The 26,305-nt window shown below is 38.7% G+C and overlaps 1 protein-coding gene across 2 annotated transcripts in view; it reads left to right on the top strand.

Moving 5' to 3' along the window:
• The window catches only part of LOC115224381 (OTU domain-containing protein 3), a 47,690-nt gene extending 22,886 nt beyond the window's left edge, over positions 1-24,804 (top strand). For both annotated transcript variants that reach the window (XM_029795266.2, XM_036513257.1), the window contains exons 3-8: positions 14,240-14,388; positions 16,188-16,300; positions 17,093-17,215; positions 20,627-20,767; positions 23,029-23,128; positions 24,228-24,804. In XM_029795266.2, the coding sequence (XP_029651126.1) occupies positions 14,240-14,388; positions 16,188-16,300; positions 17,093-17,215; positions 20,627-20,767; positions 23,029-23,128; positions 24,228-24,535 (934 nt within the window). In that variant the 3' untranslated portion in view covers positions 24,536-24,804. The remainder of the gene's footprint in view (positions 1-14,239; positions 14,389-16,187; positions 16,301-17,092; positions 17,216-20,626; positions 20,768-23,028; positions 23,129-24,227) is intronic.
• Positions 24,805-26,305: the final 1,501 nt, after the last annotated feature.

The raw sequence follows: 26,305 nt of genomic DNA, 5'->3' as shown, positions 1-26,305 counted from the left end.
AGTCAAGAGAATCACATTTTGTATTTTGTTCATTCACAAATTTCTTGATCCTGATAAAGTCTGCAAACAGAGACACAGGCATGGCTGTTTGGTTCAGACATCCGCTTCATAAACCATAGCTGTGTTGCACCTTGGTAAAGCCCCAGGACAACCAAAGCTTTGTTAGTGGATTTGGTTGATGGAAACTCTGTGTGTGTGGCTTAGTGGTTAGCGTGTCCAGCTCACAATCATGAGGTTGTGGCTTTGATTCCTGGCTGCATGGTGTTTTCTTGAGCAAGACACTTTACTTCCTGTTGCTCCAGTCCCTCAGTTGGCAAAATGAGTTATACATACTGAATCTCTCTGAAAGCTACATTAAGGATATGCATGTCTGTGGAGTACTCAGCCACCTGCACATTAATATTTCATGAGCAGACTGTTTCATTGATCGGATTAACTGGGACACTCACTGTTGTAACCACCAATTGATATATATATATAAATTAGAAAAAAAAACACCTTTTATCAATTCAAAATGAAAAATTGAATTACACCATCTAGAAAATTACATATAATAGAAAGATTAAATATAAGATAAAAAATATAACGATGATTAAGTAATGTGCAAAATAATAAATAAAACGTATATATTTGGTAGAATAATGACACGTGTTTCGTGGCTATATTTAAGAAATGATTATAGTAAAAATATTAGTAGTAAAATCACTTCACTATAAATATAGCCACTCATCAGGTTAAAGATAATTACAATAATAAAATAATTAATTAATAAATATACGTAAATAATCTTTTAAAATCTTTCTATTATATGTAATTTTCTAGATGGTGTAATTTAATTTTTCATTTTGAATTGATAAAAGGTGTTTTTTTTCTAATTTATATATATATATTATATTTTGTGAAATTTGATTTAGTATTTCTAAATTGAATTTTTTCCCTGTAAGTTTGGAATAATATTCCCCCATATTATTATTATACACACACATACATACATGGTGTGGGGTGTCTCCTTGACTTGACCTCACAGAATAGGAGTAAATGAGTGTCCCTGTCATATAAGTTGCGTCATTTGTTTCTAAATGTGTTGCCATAGAAACTGTGCATCAGTGAACTATGTCCAACCCAAAGCAAGCAAGGAGAAGGGGATGGGGTGCACGCATCCAACTTGCGGGACCCTGCAAACATCATCCTTCAACGTAGACGAGATCCAAATATGTCCATTGTAGACATTTGCTTTGTGTTTTCTGATGCAAACCAGAAAAGAACACTTTGGTTGTATTTGTGTCTAATTTTGGTTCGTTGGATGTGAGCCAGTCTGGAGCCAGTCCGACCAAAACCAGCTTCAACAAAACTCCTTTTCTCTTCTCTGTCACTTCCACCCTCCAGTCTCACTTTCACTCAATTTTGCTGCCATTACAATGAAATGATAGCAACTGATGGGAACAATGTTCTCCTCTGCAGCAAGAAGACCAAAACACAGCACTTTCACATCTTGTTATGATATATATATATTATAGGTGCAGGAGTGGCTTCGTGGTAAGTAGCTTGCTTACCAACCACATGGTTCCAGGTTCAGTCCCACTGTGTGGTACCTTAGGCAAGTGTCTTCTACTATAGCTTCAGGCCGACCAAAGTCTTGTGAGTGGATTTGGTAGACGGAAACTGAAAGAAGCTTGTCGTATGTATATATATATATATATATATATATATATATGTATGTATGCGTGTGTATATGTTTGTCCCCCCAACATCGCTTGACAACCAATGCTGGTGTGTTTGCGTCCCCATAACTTAGCAGTTTGGCAAAAGAGACTGGTAGAATAAGTACTAGGCTTACAAAGAATAAGTCCCGGGGTCAGTTTGTTCGATTAAAGGCGGTGCTCCAGCATGGCTACAGTCAAATGACTGAAACAAGTAAAAGAATAAAAGGAAATTTGTTTGCGTTGCTGAAGAGGTCACAGGTGTGTGACAAGAGATTTCCGGACAATGGACAGGAGTTAAAATAATGAAATAAGAACAGTAATAAATGAGTGAGGAAAAAAAACTATATAGTGCATGTGTTTATTTGGCCAAAAAAGAAGAAGAAAAAACAAATGATCAACCTGAAATACAACAATATATATGTCATGTATGTATATTATATATATTCATACACACACACAACATATATTAATGTTTGTTTTTATGCTGTAATAAAAACAGTTTTACATTAAACTGGAGAATAACTCAGTAAATTTTGGGAGAGAACAAATTATCATTTAACGAAAACAGTAATTACAGGGACTTGATTTCAAAGTTTTGACGAGCCAAGCCATCATCAAACACTCCGATGATGCCTTAGCTGGTCAGAACATACAATATATACATATATGTATATGTGTGTGTGTGTGTGTGTATTGTTGCCTTTGATTTTTTTCTATTTAAAGGGTTTTTTAAACAATATTTACATCATCATCATCGTTTAACATCTGCTTTCCATGCTGGTATGGGTTGGACGGTTTGACTGAGGGCTGGCAAGTCAGAAGGCTGCACAAGGCTCCTATCTGATCTGGCAGGGTTTCTACATCTGGATGCCCTTCTTAATGCCAACCACTCTGAGAGTGTAGTGGGTGCTTTTTATGTGTCACCGGCATGAGGGCCAGTCAGGTGGCACTGGCATTGACCACGCTCAAATGGTGCTTTTTTACATGCCACCAGCACGGGTGCCAATCAGGCAGTGCTGTCATCGGCCACAACAACGACTTCACTTAACAGGCCTTCGCAAGCGCAGCTTTTATTAATAGCTTTATCTGCTTCGAGATCTACATTTCTGAAAAATTATTACACACACACACACACATCATCATCATCATCATTTAGTGTTTGTTTTGCATGCTGGCATGGGTTGGACAGTTTAACTGAACTGCTAAGCTTGGGACCTGCACCAGATTCCAATCTAATTTCGCATATTCATACGTAAAATCAAATTAAAGCGGGTTTAGGGACCCAAGTGGGTTGGTTTACCTTTCACTTTTGCCTGACAAAATGGATCCCATGTAATTATGTTTACATAATCGTAATTAATATTGACGATGAATCTGAATTATGTTTTGTTAAAAAGATTGTAATGAAAGAATCAAGGCAACACGAATGTATTAAACTCCATACCTAATGTACACCCACCAGTGTAGCTAGAGTGTGTGCCACCCGGGGCGGCCCTTCTGTTTGCCACCCACATAAAACACATTTTGCCTACAGCGGACTTAAATGTGCCGCCTGGTGCAAACTGTCCCTACTGCTCCCCACCTCGCGCCCCTGGCCAGTGTGTACACCATCAAAAAGCGTGAGAAAAATCTTTTCATTCACAATATGTATGTCACGGACTCTCCCATTTTTAGACGACGTATGAGGGTTCGGCAATTGTGTTCACATGAGCTCACTCCCTCTATCAAATTGACATTACCTGTACAGGTGCACCGTGTGGCACATGACAGGTGACAAAATGATTGCAGAGCAACGTGGAAAATGAATTTCCAGTCTGGGAATCGAACCCACTTGCGATCAGGAGTGCAACACCGTAACCACTAAGCCATGCACCTCCACACACACGCACGCACGCGCACACGCACACACACACAGCTAGATAGATATTACCATATCTGTATGAGAGTGGGGGTAAATATCATCCAGAGAATTCCCTTCCCCGCCAAGCAAGCTTCCACATTGTGGGACTGAACCCAAAACCATGTGGTTGGGAAGCAAACTTCTTAACCACATAACCATACCTGTATTGCCAGGTAAATAAATATCTTGTTAGTTCAGGTGCTACAATAAGCAGTTAGAAGTGATTTTAATGAAGCCGTCCCCTCCACCAACTTCTCCGTCTATTTTTCTCTCTGAAAGATCGAACATAAAACAAACTGGAGAACAACAATAACAGTTGATTCATCAATTTGTCGTCCTGGGTTCAAGTCCTCCTTTCTGCCAGGTTCTGAGAAAGAGAAAAGTTTTCCTTCATCAATTTTTTTCAAGAGATGCTGGAATTGTTTCCTATCGACATCAGGTCAATCTGCTGACAACACCAGGAAGCTTTAAGAAACGACAGCAGCCTAATCCTCTGTTTAATTTGTACCAACCTATTGATTAGTTCTCGTTAAGCATTAAGCTACTTTATCAGCACTGATGATATTAGAAAGTGATGAAAGCAATTGTTTTTTTTTGGGGGGGGGGGGTTGTAGCTGTTTTTACTTGGATTTTTATAAAAATTTTGATTTGGGTTTTGTTTTGTTTTCTGTGGTGTTATAAGCTGATAATTAAATAAATAAATAAATATTAAAATAAAATAAGAATTAAAAACAACCTAATATAAAACTCTGATGGTTAGAATGGCTGTGGTGGTGGTGGTGGTGGTGGTAGTGGAGTTGTTATGGTTGTGTTGCCCCTGGGTCAATTTCTTATCAACCAGAACCCATGGCACTGAAGCATTGAAACGACCAACTCCACTCGACTCATCGGTTTCTATTCCTGTTGTGTCTCCGCTTTGCTAAGCTTCAGACAACTCACACCAAATGTGCAGCGTGGAATCGTAAGGTGCAGCATAATGGTGTTGACGTCTTGCATTCTCTGCACCTTAACTGTCCAATCTATTTCTGTCCACCCGCATTTTAGTGAGGGGGAGGGGAGCAAAGTGAACTCGGTCAGAATGTAATACTTCTGTAATTGATTGCCTAATTAGCCCCTTCGAAGCTATTAGTCATCATCATCATCATCATTTCACACCCATGTCCCCCTCCTTGCTTGGGTCAGACAGAGCTTACTGAGGTGGATACCCTTAATGTTGCCAACCCTAACCCTGTTCCAAACAAGGTAGGATTTCTCTCCATGGCCAGGCATGTTCCTCATGCAACACTGGAAGCAAGCAACACCACTGCTATGACAGGGATGCTTGTTTACAACAATCACATAATGTCTAGACAAGGAGACACACACACACACACACACACACACACACATATGTATACATACATACCTATGCGTGTGTGTGTGTGTGTAAATATACCTACTATTAGTAGCTTTTTCAGTTGTGTATTTGAATTGATATATGTATGTATGTATGTATGTATGTATGTATGTATGTATGTATGTATGTATGTATACACACACACACACACACACACACACATACAATGATTTTCTTTCAGTTTCCTTCTACCAAATCCACTCCCAAGAGTTTGGTTGCTCTGAGGCTCTAATAGAGGACACTTGTCCAAGGTGTCTTGCAATGGGATTGAACCCAAGACAACATGACTGGGAAGCAAACTTCTTCACCACACAGCCATGACTCTACCTAATGTTGCAACTATTTCCATCTTTGTGTTTTTCTTTTTTTATTCATTTTGTATTTAATTGGAATTTGGAATTTTAGTTGTGTTCTGGGGCAGTTATTTATGTGGCTGTATATATTTGGAAGGGATTTTTTTCACCCCCTTTCATATGACACAAGGGCCTGTGAGTAACAAGCTTGGAACCCTCACATGACAGCCATTAATATTTTAGACTATTTTTGTTTCAAGGCTGGCAGAATCGTTTTTCTTAAGGCAGCGAGCTGGCAGAAACGTTAGCACACCGGGCGAAATGCGTAGCCGTATTTTGCCTGCCATTACGTTCTGAGTTCAAATTCTGCTGAGTCGACTTTTCCTTTCATCCTTTCGGGGTCGATAAACTAAGTACCAGTTATGCACTGGGGTCGATGTAATCGACTTAATCCGTTTGTCTGTCCTCTCTGTGTTTAGCCCCTTGTGGGTAGTAAAGAAATAGGTATTTCGTTTGTCTTTACGTTCTGAGTTCAAACTCCGCCGAGGTCGACTTTGCCTTTCATCCTTTCGGGGTCGATAAATTAAGGACTAGTTATGCACTGGGGTCGATATAATTGACTTAATACCTATGTCTGTCCTTGTTTGTCCCCTCTGTGTGTAGCCCCTTGTGAGCAGTAAAGAAATAGGTATTTCCTTTGTCTTTACGTTCTGAGTTCAAATTTCGCTGAGGTCAACTTTGCCTTTCATCCTTTTGGGGTTGATAAATTAAGTACCAGTTGCATACTGGGGTCAATCTAACCGACTGCTCCCCTCTCCCAAAATTTTGGGCCTTGTGCCTAGAGTAGTAAAGACTATTTATTGTTTCATTATTTAATTGGTCTGTGGGTGTGGTCTTTGTTCTGCCTTTGATTTTATGTACTTTTGTAGTGGTCAGTTTTGGCGAAAACCAGGGAGCCAGGCGGGACTGACATAATCCATGATTGGGTCAAATATATTGTTGTTTCTCTTCTTCAAATGCAGTATCTTTGTTAAATCTACACTTGTGAATGTTGTAGTGGTGGTGGTAGTACTGAGGCTACAGTTGTAGTTGCTGTCCTGTTTTATTTTTCTTCCTTATTTTTAACCTGTTTTTAACCTTTTCATAATTTATTTCCGTCCACCATTCTTTGCCATTTAATCTCAACCCTTCTTCGTTAACACTGATTTTTTTAAAAGTTTATCAGCGAGAATCTAAAAATGTCTTTTAAGCTTGCCAGGGCTTAATAAAGCTGAGGATTATCTCTGATGTCATGGAATAAAACTAATACTAAATCCTGCCCCCCCCCCCCGCCCCCGCCAGCTGCATGTAATGTTTGGCAGGTGTTGTTTCTGGGTAAATTGCTACTTACTTCTACTGACAGCTGTCGATGAACTGAGTAAAGTGTATTGACTAATTGCATAATATTTGGGAGGGTTGTCGGACTGGTATTATGTGTTGGGTGGAGGCGCATGGCTTAGTGGTTTGGGTGTTGGACTTGTGATTGTAAGATTGTGGTTTCAATCCCTGAACTGGGCAACGCGTTGTGTTCTTGAGCAAAACACTTCGTTTCATGTTGCTCCAGTTCACTCAGCCGGCAAAAATGAGTCATCCTGCAACAGATCAGTGTTCCATCAAGGAAGGGTGGGTGTGCAACAGAAACTGGGAAATGGGCCCTTTGAGTCTGAATGGCCCAGGAAGGATCTTTATCCTACTCTATTGTCTTTGGATAGTTTAACTTCATTGTGAGAATTAAAGTTGATCCAATAAATGTTTGTGTTGTTAACCTGAAAGACGATTGGTTCTGTCACTGTCTTCGATCTACAACTCATCCTGACACAGGTTGGACAAATCTGTTCACCTAGATGGGTCGGGGTGGGGGAAGTCATTCAGCTCACAGTTTCATTTGTGACTTGGTGTCTATCGTCCTTTTCCAAAGGAACTCGGTCATTCTTAGTATAATTCTCATTCTGTTACTGAAAGAACTAAAACCTTCAGTGGCAGTGTTAGATCACCACAAATGCTGAATACTTTTATACAATGCTGTCATCATTGTTTAATGCCTGTTTTCAGGCTAGCATGGTTTGGATTGTTGGACAATACCTGGCAAGCTGACCACACAAGTTCCAGTGTCAGCTCTGGCACGGTTTCTATGGCTAAGTGCCCTTCGTAATGCCAGCCACAGTACAGTGCATACTGGGTGCCCTTTTCATGCCACTGGCACTTTGTTAAAAGCAAATTGATGTTGTGGAGTTAATACATTTCTAATTAATTTATTAATTACAGTCTTACAGGTAGTCATGGTGTAATGAACCAGTATTCTGGACTTGGTTTTGCTCAACAACACTGTCCACTTGTGGACTCTCTCTCTCTCTCTCTCTCTCCACCCATTTACCAAATTCTTGGTCTGCTAAAAGTTTCCCCACTCTGAGACACTTCAATTCTTTCGGCCTTGGCATACCTGCTTCCTTGGGCCTGTTTCCGTGGAAACAGCTGGACGTCGTTGTTAGGTTTTGTTATTGTAAGGGAGATACAGAGAGGGAGGGGGGAGAAAGAAAGAGAAAGTGGGAGAGAGAGAGACAGTGGGGTGGGTGTGGGGGGTGAAGTAGTAAAACCTTGTTGGAATCTCAAGCTTTTCTCTCCTCCAAATTACCGGTGGCTCTTCTCTACTGTTCCATGAATGTATGAGGAATTCCAAACTGATTAGAAACAAACTACCTCCTCCTCCTCCTCCTCCTCCTCCTCCTTCCCCCTCCCTCCGTTTACATACCACTTCACCTCCCACCCCCACCCTCACCATTCCACCCTTCTTACTCATTCATTTCTATATTTGGAAAGGCTTTTTTCTTTTCTGATTGACAACTCGATTACTTAACACTTAATTTCTGGGGACTGTTTTTTTTTATTGCTTTATTGTTTTTTTCCCTTTTTTTTTTATATTTATGTTTCTTTTCCAAAATGTTACTTCAATTGCTGGTCTTCATTCATGCATATTAAGGCAGTCAATGACATCATCATCATCATCATCATCTTCAAGTGTTGTCTTCACCATTATTATTATTATTATTATTATTATGGTCTTGACAGCAATATAAAAAAAATCTTTTTTTGTTTTTTTTACCTTTCTATGCCTATGTCCCTTTTCCAGTGTAAACTTAAATAAAAGTTTTTTTTACCATTTCATTATTATATGTAACCCCCCCCCACACACACACACTTTAACTCTATCTCTGTATTATCCCCCTCATCCTTCGCCCTTGTGGCAAAGAAATGAAATTATTATTATTATTATTATTATTATTATTATTATTATTATTATTATTATTATTATTATCATTATCATCATCATCTACAGTGTTGTTGCTTTATTTTATCTAAGCTGTTCCAAGTCTCAGAAAGAGACTTCAAGTAAGAGTAAGTTTGACATTTCACTAAGTGTGTTATTTATGGTTAGTCAGTCAGTTGTCTGTGTGTGCCACGAGGCACATAATGTCACAACTTGATCTCTCCAACCAGCTTTGTTTCCTACCACTCTTCTGGTCTCCTCATCTCTTCTTCTCCACCCTTTTCATCTCTTCTCAATGCTCTTCCACCATGTCTGGTTTTACGGTGCCCTGTGGATCTTTACCCCTCAGGCTGTTGTCACTTCAGTGCCACCATGACACTCACTTTCTCCATATTGTCAGAGAATGTGTCTGATCCAGTTCCAGTGTCTGCATCTTATTCTGTCCGTTTGTCAATTGTATAATTTCGGACTTTTCACAGCCACTTGATGTCGAGTATTCTCCTTGAGCATAGGGACTGGAAGCTGTCCTTGGTCTTTCCTTCCAGTTTTCACATTTGAAGAGACCAGATTCCAATAACTAACATTCTCTTCAATTTATTTTTCACTTTTACATTTTAAGAGAATCGGGTGTTTTCAACACGACAATGTTTTCTATTATTATTATTATTATTATTATTATTTAAGGTGGTGAGCTGGAAGGGATGTTGGTGCGTCAAACAAAATGCTTCATAGCCTTTCTTCTGGTTCTTTATGTTTTGACCCAAATCTTATCAGAATCCATTTTGCCTTTCATCCTTCTGGAGTCAATAAATTAAAATAGCAGGGATCAATGTACAGGGATCAATGAGATCAACTAATTCTCTGTTCCCAAAACTGCTGGCCTTGTGCCAAAACGTGAAACAGTTAAAGACAGGGAGCTGGCAGAATCATTAGCATGCTGGACAAAAAGCTTGGCAGCATTTCTTCCAGCATTGAATTCTGAGTTCAAATTCTGCCAAGAGCACTTTGCCTTTCATCCTTTCAGGGTTGATAAAATAAGTACCAGTCAAATACTGGGGTCGATTATCCCCGTCCCCCAAGTTTCAGACCTTGTGCCTTTTTCAGGAAGAATTTATCATCATTATTATTATGTGATGAAGACTCTCAGCTTATTTTGGTGGATATGATGGAAAGTGTCAGCTGTCCACAGCCGGCAGACTAAGGTGACACTTGTTTACTAGACATGCTTCAAGAACCCTGCCAAGAATTCTTGCAGTTCCAAGGAATGCTTATTTTTCTAGGTGTTCTACCTTCAAACTTGTACCAATCTTTTTCAGTCATACTGATAGTTGAGTGCTGATACTTCCAACTGCACCAATTACTACTGGTATCATGTCTACTCTCCTCATTGACCTCAACCTTCCTATTTCCCACTTCAAATCATCGTAGTTGTTCAATTTCTCTTCTTCTTTCTCTTTGATCCTTTATCATCATCATCATCATCATTATTATCATCATTCTTTTCTTGGCTTATCTCTGTCACATCTCTTCTCCTTCTTCCTGCTTTACATACCAGAATATGATTATTATTATTATTATTATTATTATTATTATTATTATTATCATTCAACATTAGCTAGTTTCAAGCAAATTTCTGCTGCACCTTTGTGCAGCATTGTGTGTTCTTTTTGTTGTTGGGAATGTGCAAACTCTACCTGGTATTTTACTGCGTTAGTTTCTTTTCTTGTTTTTTTTTTTTTTTTGAGATGTGGTGCAGCCTTTTGTTGAATTCATGTTTGTATTATGTGTTGAGTGTGTAATGCATTAGTTATCTAGCCTGCTGGTGGCAGTTTATTTCATTGGATATTTGCTGTATAGTGTGTCTTGTTTTTGTGGATTGTTTTGTTTGGGTTGTATTATTGAATTGGTAGTGTCTTGCCTAGGATGTGGGCAGTTCCTAGCAGGGCTATTTTTTGAATAGCATGTAGTGTTGAGGATCCAGGTATAGCTTCAACGTTTTTGTTCCTATGTCTTTTTATCATGCCGAATGCTCCAATTATTACTGTATTGTTTTCATCTTCATGCTGTACATCTTGAATTCTTTAATTTCAAGGATTTTGTACTTTGACAATTTGACAATTTCCCCACTTCTTTTTGGACAATATTTTGGTCAGAATGGACTGCAATGTCTGTCAGTAAGCAGGTGTTGTTTTTCCAATCCTTATTATTAGTTTTTATTTCTTTGTCAGTTCAAATAGGTAGATGCCAGATGATTATGGCATAGTTATTGTCTTGTACCTTGTTTGGCACAAGTTTATACCATTTATTGTCCGTTTTTATGTTGTAGTGTCGGCATGTTGTTCAGTGGATATATCTACTTACTTGGTCGTCTCTGTATAAACATTCAGACTTGGCAAGGACTGGACTGCCCGAGATGATGTGGTCAGTTGTCTCATGGTGCTGGTTGCTCATTCTGCATTTGGTGTTAGGGCTTGTTTTCATTATTTTGCTTTTATAATTGTTGATAGTCCGACATTATTATTATTAAGGTGGTGAGCTGGTAGAATCGTTAGCAAGGCAGACAAAATGCTTAGCGATATTATACCCATCGCTATGTTCTAAGTTCAAATTGCTCTGTGGTTGACTATGCCTCTCCTCATTTCGGGGTTGATAAATTAAGTACCAATGAAACACTGGGGTTGATGGAATCAATTAGCCCCCTCTCCACAATTTCAAACCTTGTGCCTGAAAGGATTATTATTATTATTATTATTATTATATTATTATTATTATGGCTTAGTGCTTAGGGTGTTGTACTTGTGATTTAGCGATTGTGATGTCACTTCCTAGACTGGGTGGGTGGGTGTTGGGGTGTTGTGTTCTTGAGCAAATTACTTCATCTCACATTGCTCTGTGATTACTTCAACACCTGTTGCATGGTACATCGTGCACCTGTTCAGATAATGTTGATTTGATGGAGTCAGGTGAGACAGTGTACAGTGCCTTGCATTCAATTACCATAAACAGATTTGTGCAGGTCGCCTGGCAAGAGTCGAACCCTGCGATGGAAGAGTCCATCTTTTCTATTAAAGTGCTGAGCCGGCAGAATTGTTTGGATAGCAGGTAAAATGCATTTCACCTGTCCTTATGTTCTCAGTTCAAATGTCCATTTTGCTGTGCTGCCATGCATCAGGTAGGTTCTCTCTTACAGCAAGTCACCAGTTCATCTCAGTCCTGAATTATCTCATCTGTGAGACCAAACATGTCAAGATCCTTACCATTTCTCTCCATGTTTTCTCCTCTTAATCTCCCCCATCAAATATACACCTGTCTCACCTCTATACATCTTCTAATATTCTTCATATCCTCTCCAAGCATTGCTCAGCTCATTTTCAATTTGCTCTTCTTGTTTGCTTCTGCAGACTAATAAACATAAGAACAATCTGGATTTCAGTTCAACTCCTTCCTGACCCATATTTCTGTTGAAATTCCTGAGCATTTATTTCAGTTAATTTTTCAAAATAATGAAGAATTTACTAAAATAATTTTGTCAGAATTAAACAAGTGATTGGAATGTAAATTACTTGAATATTTTTTGGGGGAAAATTTTAATGCAGATCACTTTGGAACTGAAAGTTTGTATCCTAGAACGAGGGACAATTAATTAGTATGGGAAAGGTTAACCGAATAGGCTGACTGTCTGACAATTGTATAGTCATAGGAAAGGTTGTTTGCCAACATAACATGGCAGTCCTGGTTTAGGATTTATATAAGGACACAGATTGTGCTGTTCAGCCAGCTGGAGACAATGTCTCCTGGGGCTAAATTACAGTAACATTCATCCTAAACCAGGGCTGCCATGTTATGTTAGCAAACAATCTTTACTACAAAGTACCGTTGCTGAATATCTCTCGTTGTGAGATTTAAAAATAGTAATTTTCTAATTGTAGAGTCATCCATTGTGCTGAGTTATTTGGTTGGTCCAGAGTAGAAACTTGCTTACTCAAGCAGTCAGCTGGGGATTCTCACTGTCACCACCAGCAACTGCTGCTACTGCTGCTACCACTACTGCTACCACCACCACCATCACCACCACCACTGCTACTACAACAGTTCTTTCTACTGGCTTCAGAAAGGAGGCCCAGTAATGTAAGATTTGAAAAAAGATCTAATTAATTGAGGGTCAATTGGCTGCTATATCCTACAACTTAAATAACAATTTAGTCACTCCCTTATTGACATCAGTTTGTGTTGGGGTCTAAAGACACCTATTTATTATAACAGAAGTGTTTCTTGTTTCTTGTTTTTGTAGGGAATGAGGCAGAAAATTGTAACCAGTGTACATTGGGGGGTGGGGAGCGAGAGAGATGCAGGTTCCATTGTGTGATTGATGAAATATTATTGATCAGATAGTTTTGACGACTTCTCATGTCAACCGTTCTCTTTGTCTGTCTGTCAACTTTTTTCATGTTCACTTCTCTACCCCTTCCCCTTCTTCCACCCTTTCCCTCTTCCCTCTCTGTCCCCCTCTCCCACCTTCCTTCACTTGTATTACATCCTAAATATACCAAATGCTAGCTTTATTGATCACTCTGTGTGTGTGTGTGTGTGTGATATTGCTAAATTCCACTGATCAATCAATAAATCATTGTCAATAATCAACTGGGAAGCTGTCAGTTAATCTTGCTGGATCAGCAAAGCCAGGGAGGAAGATTCCGATGGAAGTTGCGAGAGGAAATGTGACACAAGCCGAGAGGAATCAATATTTATTTAACTCTTTTAGACAAATGACTGTTTAGACAAGGGACATAACTCTGATTATGTCAGTCCATCTGACTGACAAACAGGTTCCTCTCCTCGTTCACATTCCACTGGTTACCATTAGGAAGGTAACGTTGAGAAAGCACAAGCAAAACACAATTGCCAGTGTTCATCCCAATGCATGTGTGTGTGTGTGTAAAGCTATGTATATGTGATGTGTGTGTCTGTGTGTGTATGTCTGTATATGTGATGTGTGTGTATGTCTATGTATATATGGTGTGTGTGTATGTGTGACTGTATGAACAAATGTTTGTGTGCATTAGTTTATGTGTGTGTGTGTGATGTGTGTTTGTATTCATTACTTCTTACCTGTTTCAGTCATTGGACTGTGGCCATGCTGGGGCACCACATTGAAAGGTTCATTTAAACAAATTGACTTCAGTGCTTATCTTTTTAAGTGTAGTATTTATGCTCTCCTTCTCTTTTTGCTGAACTATTATGTTTTGGGGACATAAACAAACAGACACCAGTGACTGGAAATAAGCTCTCTCTCTCTCTCACACACACACACACACACAGAGGCTTCTTTCAGTTTCTGTCTACCAAATTCACTCACAAGGTTTTGGTTGGCCTGGGTCTATAATAGGAGACATTCACTAAAAGTGCCATGCAGTGGGACTGAACCTGGAACCATGTGGTTGGGAAGCAAACTTCTTACCACTCAGCCATGGCTGTAGATTGTTTTAAAAATTATTTTTGCAACTGTTTATATTTGTGATTTATGAATTTCTTCTATTTGTCTTTCTATGCGTGTATGCCTATATAATTATATACGTGTGTTTGTGTACTATATATATATATATATATATATATATATGTATATCTCTTTCCTTGTTGTTGCAGAAACTGTTTGTTCCGTGCTCTTGGTGACCAACTCGAGGGACACGGCCGCAACCATTATTGTCATCGGTTAAAAGTTGTTGAATACATGTTAAAAAACAAGAAAGACTTTGCACCATTCGTCGAAGACAACATACAGTTTGAACATTATTGTAAGTTATTTTCATTGAGCCTCTCTGACCACGACCCTCTTCTCTAATCATCTCCTGTGTCAGACTTAATAAGCATGGTCCTAAAATAACAGCATGTCTCATTGCTGTGTTTGGTGCTGGTGGTCCAGGCATTTAACTCTAAAATTGGTTCACTACACATTATCGTTCACAACATGGTTTTAAATGTTATTGCTGTAAACAGTGGGAGCACTGTATAATTAAGTGTTGCTTGGACTTATGTTGAACTCGGATCCCATCAAGTGTATGACTTGAGAAAGTCGTAGGTTCCTTCAGACAGACTTTCTGTCAGTGCCCTGTATGGAGACAGATAGGTCCCAGTGAATTTCTAAGGCTCACAGTTTGGCAAATTCTGAGACATGCTCTGTCACTGAGAACTGCTTCCATAATTATTTAAACTAATTCATTTTCTTTGATTCTGGAGAGATTTAGATTTACCTGCTGGATAAACCTATCAGCTCCTCTTAATGGGTCCCAAACCACAAAGCAATTCCAAGACATTGTCATCATTGTTTTCATGTCTGCTTTTCCCCTGCTAGCATGAGTTAGATGAGTCATACTGGAACAGTGTTCTGTGTCTTTTTATAGTTTTTGCTAGCACAGAGTCATCAAGAAATTTCTTATATTTAATAGGTCCATATTTAATGTGGACTATGCCGCACAGGTACATATATTTCTGTCAGTGTGTGGATTATATATATATATATATAATATATACACACACACACACACATGGAATTATTATTATCGTCGTGACGATGCCGGACCCTCCGGCCCCTGTGCAGGTGGCACGTAAAAAGCACCCAATCCACTCACGGAGTGGTTGGCGTTAGGAAGGGCATCCAGCCGTAGAAACTCTGCCAGATTCAGACTGGAGCCTGGAGCGGCCCCTGGCTTCCCAGACCCAGTCGAACCGTCCAACCCGTGCTAGCGCGGAAAGCGGACGTTAAACGATGATGATGATGATGATGATGATTGGGTTAGTGAACTGACAAAATCTTTAGAATGTTGGAAAAGATATTTTGCAATATTTGTTGCAGTTCTTCACACTCTGATTCCAAATTTGTTGAAATAATTTTGCTTTCCATTCTTTTGGAGTCAGTAAAATAAGAACCATTCAAATACTTATGCCTGAAGCAGATAGGATGACGATGACAACAACAACTACTACTACTACTACTACTACTACTACTACTACTACTACTACTACTACTACTACTAAGATGAAATAAAATGCAAATCAATTGGAAAATAATAATAATAATAATTATTGTTATTCAGTAGTTTTATTTTAATTTTTTTCCTTGCACCACCGAGCGCAGCTCTGTGTGCCTCAGGTATGGGCTGTGGTTTGTTGTGGTGCTCTTATTTCCATCATATTGAAAGTGTTTCATGTAGGAGGTGTGCAGTGCCTAGTAGTGCTATTTTCTCTATGTTATATATACTTCTAAATCCTGGTGTTTTTGTTATGTATTTGTCTGAATGTTTTTTATTATTATTATTATTATTGTTGTTATTATTGATAAGGCATCGAACTGGCAAGATGTTTAGCTTGCCAGACAAAACGCTTAGTGGCATGTCATCCATCTTCATGTACTGAGTTCAAATTCTGGTGAAGTCATCTTTGCCTTTCATCCTTTCGGGGTCAATGAAATATCAAGCACTGGGCTTGCTATTATCAACTAGCCCCTTTCCCCCAAATTTTGAGCCTTGTGCTTATAGTAGAAAGGATTATTATTGTTGTTGTTGTTGTTATTTCTCTATTTCTCTTTCCTTTACAGTGTACAATCTGAAAAAACCTGGGACCTATGCGGGTAACGATGCGATTGCTGCTTTTGGCCGCCTTCATCAAGTACATATAGTCATTCATCAGTTAAATTCTCCTTTTTTGCTAGTAAGTTTTAGTTACATTTTTTTATCAGAAATTCTTGGACCTGTATTTTTTAAGGTGGAAGTTCTTGTCCTCACCCTTTGCATGTAAAACAAAACAAAACAAAACAAAATCTAACAAAATACATGATACAAGATTATGTACAACTTGTTATTGGCCAGGCAGAAGTGAGACAAGGTTTGAGCTTTCTAATATTACAATATGTTGACTGTATTAAAGTTTGTCAACCTGGCCATTTGCTCATTAACCGAATTTATTGAAATACACTTTATTTCAATTAATTTCAAAAGTAATAAAGAAAATATATTCACTAACACCAATTTATTTCATATATATGTACACACAATACACATTGTTGCACTTACTGATCACCACATCTCAGAAACAGCTGTAAAGTATTAAGTTTCTGGATATCTACTTATCTATGAAGGATGTGAACTTTTGCTTCCTGTTTTCTCTGCTTAATTTAATTTATGGTCAGTTGTGTATAACTAATTTATAAATGCTTTGATTTAACGACCTCCTGTCCGTCTTTTATTTAGTTACAATTTTATCAACTTGACCACTACATTACATACAACCAATTCTTGTCTGCTTGGATCCCATCTGCCATCGTTTGATGTTAGATTTTAAATATTTGATCTGGTCTGAACACTAAATCTGTCTGTATTCTTACACATCGTGTGTGTATGTATATATATATATATATATATATATATATATATATATATGTATATTTGAATAGTGTATGTTTGTACATATCTACATAATGTGTAAACTTGTTTAAATTTCCAGATACAAGGTTCTAAAGATGTCACAGCAGCACAGCTTCACATTGCTTACCATAATGGCGACCACTATTCAAGTTTGCGCTGGCTCCATGACAATACTGAATCACCTGCCAACATCAGGCTAAAGGTAGGCCACCACTCGAATCTCATTCTCCTCCACCTCCACCCAACCTCTCTCTCTCTCACACAAACAGCCTTGGAAACAATTCAAACGTACAGGATGTATTTTTATCTTGAATATAGGCGGAGACATGGCTGTGTGGTTAAGAAGTTTGCTTCCCAACCATTGCCTTTAAGTTCGATCCTACTGCATGGCACCTTGAGCAGAAGTCTTCTCCTTTATTCCTGAGCCAACCAAAGCCTCATGAGAAGATTTGATAGACTGCAACTGAAAGAGGCTACTCTGTGTGTGTGTGTGTGATGTATATATGTATGTCTTTCATGTTCCAGTGCCTTTGTCAGTATAGGTTAGAAGATGCCATAGATTTTGTAGGCCAAAGTTCAACAGATCTGCTTTTACTTTTCCGTTTTGTGTTTGAGGTGTTTGGTGTCAGTGTGGATGAACAGACACCACTAATTAGTTTGCACTATAATTAATTTGATTGCTTAATTGGTATGTCTAAACAAGTGATGGGTTGGATTGACGGACGTCTCTATTATTGTAATTGTTGGATTGTGTGTGTGCTTGACCATTCGGGCGAAACAACTTTGGCATGGGTTGAGCGATATACAAGTTTTTTTCGCATTTTATTTTTTTTTTTTAAAAGGATAAATTTAGTTAATTCTGTTGTCAATAAACATTAATTTCTTATTAAGGGAGACTTCAATTTGCGTTTCTGTTGCCAACTGAAATAAATGTGTCTGTGTGGTTTTGAGGATATGGAAGTGTTGGAGGCTATTTGGTATGAGGCCAAACATGTCAAGATCTTCACCATTTCTCTCCATGTCTTCTTCTCTTAGCCTCCCCCATCAAAGGTATCTTCTACTACAAACACACACGAGTTCCATCTCTTTCCCATCAAATATTACACCTGTGTCACTTCTATATTATATATATATCTCAACTCTGTATATCATCCAATATTCTTCATATCCTCTCCAGCCATGGCTGCTTGGCTCATTTGCAATTTGCACTTCTTGTTAGCTATTGTTGATTCATAAAAATAAGATTTTTATAATCAAGAATTCCGCTTAAAAACTGGATTTCAATTTAATTCCTTCATGACCAAATTTCTGTTGAAATACACGAGTGTTTGTTTAAATTAATTTTGAAAATAATGAAAACTTTACCAAAATAACTTTGTCACTATTAAGCTTGTGTATGTAAATTGGTATCTCAGTAAATAGTTGCGGACTTTGTGTTGTGCTGAGGTCGTACATCAGCTCAAATATAGACCTGATGTTATAATGATTTAAACATCCACTTTTCCATGCTTGCATGGATCAGATGGAATTTGTTGAGGCAGGTTTTCTATGGCTGGATGCTCTTCCTGTCAACAACCCTCACATGTTTCTAAGCAAAGTAATATTTCCCCTTAGTCAGACATGTTTTTCTTGGAAGACTGGAAACGAACATCCCTTGCATGACGGGGACAGTTGTTTACGATCATCACACAACAAGAAGAAGAGGGTGTACACACACACACACACATGATGGCCTTCTTTTAGTAATTGTTTGTCAAATCCACTCACAAGGCTTTGGTCATGCTGGAGCTGTAGTAGAAGGCACTTGCTGAAAGTGCCTTGTAATGGGACTGAACTCAAAATCCCATGGTTGGAAAGCAAGCTTCTCAACTCTGCCTGGTTCAGCAAATCCATTTTCAAGTTTTTATTGAGTCTCCTTGTTTGGAGCAGCCCCAACTGGAGTCCAATGAATTTGGATTGGTCTCTAAATCATGCTTTGTTGGCGAGGAATATTGGTCACAAGCTAGAAAAGAGACAAGATGATGTGGCTGTTGATAGGGATCCCCTCGGACATTACCCAGATGTCCTGGCCATTCTACAATGCGGCGGGTTTGTGTAATGATCAAATGGCATTACAAGGGGAGGGGGTTGGGGTTGAAAATGGACGTTGGTGTAACAAGAGTCTTTGTTACTGTCAAACAAATGTTTGAACTCTTCTGGGAACCTCCAAAGCTTCAAACGATGGATTTATAAACCTTGCTGTCTGTTAGGATTTATTTCCTTTTTGCATTTACTGCAATGTTTCTTTGGTCAATGTTCTGTTGAACATAATTTTCATTAATTTTCTAATTAACCTTTCATTGCCTGCTTTCAATATATTCAGCGTTGAAAGAAAAGTGATATTTGAAGCTAAACACCAACCTTTTCTCGTCTACTCAAACATCGCATTTGTTAGTCCAGAGTTATTGCCCTTCATTTCCCAACGATTTAAACGTAAATATATTAAATATAAACAGAGAAATATTTGATACCCAGGTGGCACCACTTTGTCTTATTTGTGTGTGTCTATGAGTCTATGTTTCTATCTCTTTGTCTTGATATTGCATGATGGATGGAAGTGAGTGTCACTGTTATACTAGCGGTGTCATTCATCTCCACTATTCTACAAAAATGTGTCTGGCCATGAAGAAATATTACCTGACTTGGAAACGGATAATGGTTGGCAACAGGAAGGCATCCAACTGTAGAAAATCTGTCTCAATGAACTCCTGTCCAACCCATGCAAGCATGGAAAAGTGACACTATAATCATGTTGTTGATGATGATGTTTATATATGTAAATAAAGATTATACAGAGAGATGAATTGGAGAACACGGATTGAACAACATTCTTTATTTCATATTGCTACAGTTGTTTCCACACATTGTTACGCCTGCAGTACATTCCTCTTGACAACCCTTATCTGTTTCCACACACACACACACACGTGTGTATGTTTGTGTTTCCATGTTTTAACATTGTGTAGCAGTCGTAGACGAGTATCACTGTCATATAAGCAGTGTCATTTCCTGTCTTGCAAGAAAACAAATCTGTCCAAAGAGAAAATAACTTTTTTGCTGAACAAATGAGGGTTGACGACAGAAAGGGAATCCTGTTGCAGAGAATTTTCCTCAACAAATTCTGTTGGGCCCATGAGAGAGAGAGAGCATGGAAGAGTGGACGTTAAAACAGTGAGGGGGGTGATAGACTTTTATGTAAATGACTTTGGATAAATGTTGTATCCCAATAATCACTCATAATGTAAGATTAAAAATCCCTTGGACAGGAAAAAAAAAAAGCAAAGGCAAAAAGCCACATGTAGGACTCGGACTCTTGTTCCGCAGACAGTTGTGATGCTGTTACACCAAAGGATTTCTCTGGCTTTCGTTCATCCAAATTAGATGCTTTAGTCTGACAAGCAAACATGGCTCTTTGCAATGACACAATGTGACAAGCTGGAATAATTTCAGTATACAATATCTAATTAGTGAAAGGAATTTGAGTAGAAGTTTCCAGAAATCCGTTGCCATGGTAATATTCTTGCTAAATCATTTTTGTTTTATTAGATTTTTCCTTGTCATTTTCTTCTTCCAGATATTCAGTGATGACAAAAGTAAATTGAAAAATAAGATCAACCCCAAAACTATTTATCGAGATGAGAAGTCTGGCGTGGTGCGTGCCGTACGAGACCTAAAATCTATCCAACAGGAAATCATCGGAGCCACTGGCTGCCAGGTTCATAATTCATGATTTTTCAATTTTCATTTTATATTGTTGTTTTTTTGTTTATATCTTTTCTTTGTTGCCAACATCTGTTTACAAAAGACTAAGCTTTTGTGCTGCTGGACAATTCCACACTCCCACCAGTGTCTGATAACCCTTTTCTTACCATATTCCTGTTGACGGAGACTGTTTTTATTTCAATCAGTTTTTAAAATGATGAAGAATTTTAGTAAAATAACTGTCTTAATTAAGCTGGTAATTATAAATCATAAATTAACATGGAATTTTACTTTGAAATATGAAGTTTGTATCATAGAACCAGGGGACAGTCTGAAGTGGTTTGGTGTCAGATGGTTTAATTAATCCCTTCCAAGGTTCCTGATCAATAAAAGACGACCCCTATGTTGCAGGGATTGTGGTTGAGCTTCTTGCTTAACCACCTACCATCATCTTATTCCCTTTGTTTACGAAACTGAAAAATATAGAACTACTCCACATTGAGGAACCAGGAATTACTTGCAGAACGACCTTTGGCCCTTGGAAAGAACGACCTTTTGTTGTTGAGAAATGTTGCAGGCATTAAGACACACTTGCTACTCTTGAGAAGAAAGCAAACCGAAAGAATATCTTCATATTTGAAAATGCTTCTAATGTTTTACTGGAGTTATTTGTTATTGGAGATATTGCTGTGGGGTTAAGAAGTTTGTTTCCCAACCATGTGGTTCTGAGTTCAGTCCTACTCTATGGCATCTTGTTCAAATTCATTTCTGCTCTTGTCCTGGGCTGACTAAAGCATTGTGAGTGGATTTGGTGGATGGAAACTGAAAGAAGCCTACCATGTGTGTGTGTTTGTTTGTGTCTCTATGTTTTGAATCATACAATAGTTGTAACTGAATGTCACTGTCCTAAAAGTGGTGACCCTCAATTCTAGTCTTCTGTGAATGGATGTCCAGCCATAGAGAAATATTTCCTTGCTTGGAAGCAGTTGAGGGTAGGTGACAGGAAGGGCATCCGGCCATAGAAAACATACCTCAATGAGTTCTGTCTGACCCATGCAAGCATGAGAAAATGTATGCCAAACTGATGATGGTAATAATTAGTAGATTTGATTTTGTGATTATCTTGGTATTGTGCATGTGATTTCAATAAGTTGCCTTCGGAAGCTAGACAGTGGCCATAACAAGGATAAAATATTTTTACACCTGCCTTAAACAAACATCACAGTGCAAACAACCTTATCTTTAATAGTTTAGGTGCTGTATGTTTATCCACTGAGAAATATGTCCAATTTTAAAATACACCTTTTAAGTATGGTTTCTAAAGTTAAAAAAAAATATTTAAGAACTGGGGAAATAAATGCTTTGATGTTTATCTCTATCATTTCCAGAGGCATTTCTAATATAAGTGGAATGAAGGATTACGATGAAGAATCAAAGAAAGTAGACTGACACAGTTCTTTAATAGTTTCATCTTCATCATTTAACATCCATTTTCTAAAGTGGCATCAGTCAGTTTCCCAGATTCCATTGAACGGCAGGACTATGCTGAACTGCAAAGTCTGTTGTGGTATTGTGTCTATATCAGGATGCCCATGTTAATACCAACCACTCGGCACTTGGCGCTGAGAGCTTTTCCTATGCCACCAGCGCCAGTGAGGTTGTCAATGAACTTGCAACACGTGGAAAGGAAAAATCCCCCTTAAATGAGTGGTGGTGGTGGGTATTTGGGAGGGGAAGGGTGGTTTTTATGCTGGGTGTTGAGAGGCTGGAGTATGAGAGAGAGAGAGAGAGAGAGGCAAGCACGGGTGGCTTGTCACGGAGGAGATACCTGGCTATTCCACATTCTATAAAGCTGGAAGGAGAGGAAAATGCTGGCGATGAGGTGTCAAGATGAACTCTTCAGGAAGAAAGAAACTGAGTGTGAGAGAGAGAGAGAGAGAATTCAGCTGTTTTGGTTGTTTGGGTTTTTAGGGGGGTTGTCACCGGATTGGTGCAAAGGAATAGTTGAGAATCACTAACAAATGGTGGATGCAGCGATGCACTCTCATAGTGCATGGCCCCCACCACTGCTGCTGCTGCTACTACTACTACTCCTAAGTGCATTGAGCCAATGAGATATGAGTGCTGTGGAAACATTGTTAGCATTTTTTTTTATAGTATTGATATAATATTTTTTCGTTACTGATTTGATATTATTTCATTGCAAGTGCAATATGTTTCATTGCTGAGATGTAAAGTTGACTCTGAGCTGGGAACCTGTTCCTTACATTGCAGGATCGAGAAGTCATCCGGAAATATCTGGAAGAAAATGACTACAATGTGGATGCCACCGTTGCGGATCTCCTGCAATTGTTGAATATTTCCCGGAAAGAAGGTTAATGCAAAGTATTATTATTATTTCCCCACCGAACATTGTTGTTGTTGTTTAGGCTTCAGTACTGAAGGACGGACGTCAGAGGTGCTCGGCTGCCTTCTTTTAGTATGTTTGTGATACTGAATGGCAGCGAAACTGATAATGACATATGGAGGAGGAGGACGAGAGCTGCTTAAAGAAGTGCTGCTTGCTAGATGTGGATGGAAGATGTGGAAGAGGGAAACCCAAGAAGACGTGGGATGAAGTGGTGAAAATTTACATCCAGAGGAGATGACTCGTTTCTTTTGGCTCTTTCCATCCTGAGCCCAGATCCCAACAAGGTCATCCTTTTAGGATCAATAGAATACAAATCGAACGCTGGGATCAACTCAATCCCCTCCCCATCAAAATTGGTAGACTTGAACCTCAGGCAGCAGACCAGCATCCCATTGAGGGGCAATATTGCCATCTTGATCAATTATACACCTTGGAAAACATGTAACTGGCTTCATGAGTCCAGGAGCTCAAGCGTAGAATATAATATAATGTAATATAATATAGTATTATATATATATACATATATATAATGTATGTATATGAATAAATATGTATGTATATATAAGTATATATATATATATATAATATATATATATATATATATATATATTATATATATATATATATATATATATGAGTTGGAGCATTTCCATGGTGTATATGAAATTAAAATTTTGAAATTGTAAACAGTTTTGGTGAGATGTTTCCTAAATATATTTCCAACCTCCCTGTGACACAGGTCATTACAGTAACCAAACCTTTAATGAAGATGATGTTAATTCACATTCAACTAAAAAGTGCTGCTGTAAAATCTGTTGTCAAGATGTATAACTGTCCTTTGCCCAGTCCACCTGGTGGTGAAGTAGACAAAGGCAAGGGGGCATAATTCACTGCTGTGAGCAGCTTAACAGTTGATCTTCTGACTGAACAGATTGAAATATAAATAGATTTGCAAGGGAAGACAAAACAAAGTATTAATGTTATCTTTTCTTTATTTTCAACTCCTACCATTCTAATGACTCCGTTGTTTTACTAATCTCTGTCGGTTCTTCTGTTATTTCAGAGAAATCAGTGCATGGGAAAAAGACTGCTTTAGGAAAATCAGATTCATGTCTGTGGTCAGAAACAGGATCCGGATCGCGACTGTTTGGTACTCTTGCACAGAATTCCTCTTCTGCAACTTCTTCCACCTCTTCTCCTCCTTCGTTGTCGTCTTCATCGACATCGCTGAGGAAATCTAAGGACTCTCGCGTTCACTTTACCGACGACTGCACCAGTGAAAGTTCGGGCTACGGTTCACTGAGCGGTGACAGCAGCAGCAGCAGTGGTGCTCGACCCAAGCACATGATACCCAGGGTGCGTGTACTGTAGCAGAAATTAGATTTGGTAGACTTTTTCTCAATTCAATCTTCTCTTCCTTCTTCTTTCTCCGACTCCATTTGAACTCAAACCCTCCACCTTCCCCTCCTTTTCCCTCCTCCTCCCTGCCAATGGCTTTCATGCCACTTCCAACCTCTGCCTCCAGCTTCTTCTCTTTTTTCTTCTCTTCCTCTCTGATTGCATCCTACAGACATATATTAAGGGTAAGAGCTAAAAGCTGCATATGTAAATTTTTCAGTAAATTTGTTATTTATATTTTCCCCTTTTCTTTTATTTATTGTTTTTCTTTTCTTTTCTCATTCTTCTTCTTCTTCTGGTGATGACATCAGCTGCTCTCAACATCGTTTCCATCGTTGTTGAAAGAAAAGAAATGTCTACAAGTTATTATGAAAATGACAACTGCAAGAATAATAATTAAACATGGTACAACCTTAATCAGTTGGGTTGTTGCGCAGCATTAATTAGATATGTTGTGATCCAGCATTAATTATTGGATTGGCCAAAAAGTCTGATTTTGTTGACAGTAAACTTTAAGCACTCTAATAAGTTGCTAACTTCAGTCTGTCCCTTGCCCATGGGACCAGACACGTATTTTGGGTGCTTGGGATCACCCTGTAAATGGAGAACCAAAACAACCATGATTGACACCTGAAGCTTTTTTTCATTTTAAAACAGACCAGAAAGCAGCAGAAGATATTCAGTGTGTCCAGAGAGGACCCTGTTCTGGAACTTGTGTGCCAGAAGTGGTTTTTAAGATTTTGATTGGTTCAAGATGCATCTCTCTCTCTGGCTGACCAGTTGAGATTAACAACGATGTCAGCCCCTGTTATATGACCAAAGAGGGTCACAGATAGTCACCAAATATCCAAATGAAGCTGTGATGCAATCCACTTTCATCAGCAGGTTCAATGTTTAGGTCTCACACTAATCGGATCCGGCTGACTTCACCCAACGGATCTCCATCTGCAATTCATTGCAGAAACACAAAGAAAATGATCGTTTTATGAAGAGAATGGTGACAGGTGGGATCGGAATGGATGGATTGTCTATAATAATGTGAAGCACAGATGATGATGGCGAAGCACAGTTAACCACCACAAACAAGCTCCAAAGCAGGAATTTACCTGAAGGTTCTGCTTTCAATATGGTGGAATTGGAATGGTTTTGTCTTTTATGTTAACACTATTCCAAGACCTTCAAGTTGGATGTATATTGTGACCAGTTGGACAAATGAAATGCAAGATCCACCGGAAGCGTCCAGCACTTGATGATCATAAGGGCATTGTCTTTCATCACGACAATGCCAGACTGCACACTTCTTTGCAGATGCAGCAGAAGTTGTTGGGGGTTTGGCTGGGTGGTTTTGCTGCACCCTCCATACTCACTTGTTTCAGATTTTCACTTGTTTTGGTCTCTTCAAAATTCATTAAATGGACAAATCTTCAACTTTGAAGAGATGCACAAATTTACCTGGAAGAGCTTTTTACCAGTAAGGCTAGGAAATTCAGGGAATATTGAGCAGGGAATAATGGATCTGAACACAAGAAGGCAGAAAATACTGGAATGAAATGGTAATTATATGGCACAGGAGTGGCTGTGTGGTAAGTAGCTTGCTTCCCAACCACATGGTCCTGGGTTCAGTCCCACTGCATGGCACCTTGGTCAAGTGCCTTCTACTACAGCCTCAGGCCAACCAAAGCCTTGTGAATGGATTTGGCAAATGGAAACTGAAAGAAGCCCATCGTATATATATAAATATAT

The sequence above is a fragment of the Octopus sinensis genome, linkage group LG25 (assembly GCF_006345805.1).
Source record: "Octopus sinensis linkage group LG25, ASM634580v1, whole genome shotgun sequence".
Lineage (NCBI taxonomy): Eukaryota > Metazoa > Mollusca > Cephalopoda > Octopoda > Octopodidae > Octopus > Octopus sinensis.
This window is presented reverse-complemented; position numbering and strand designations above follow the sequence as displayed.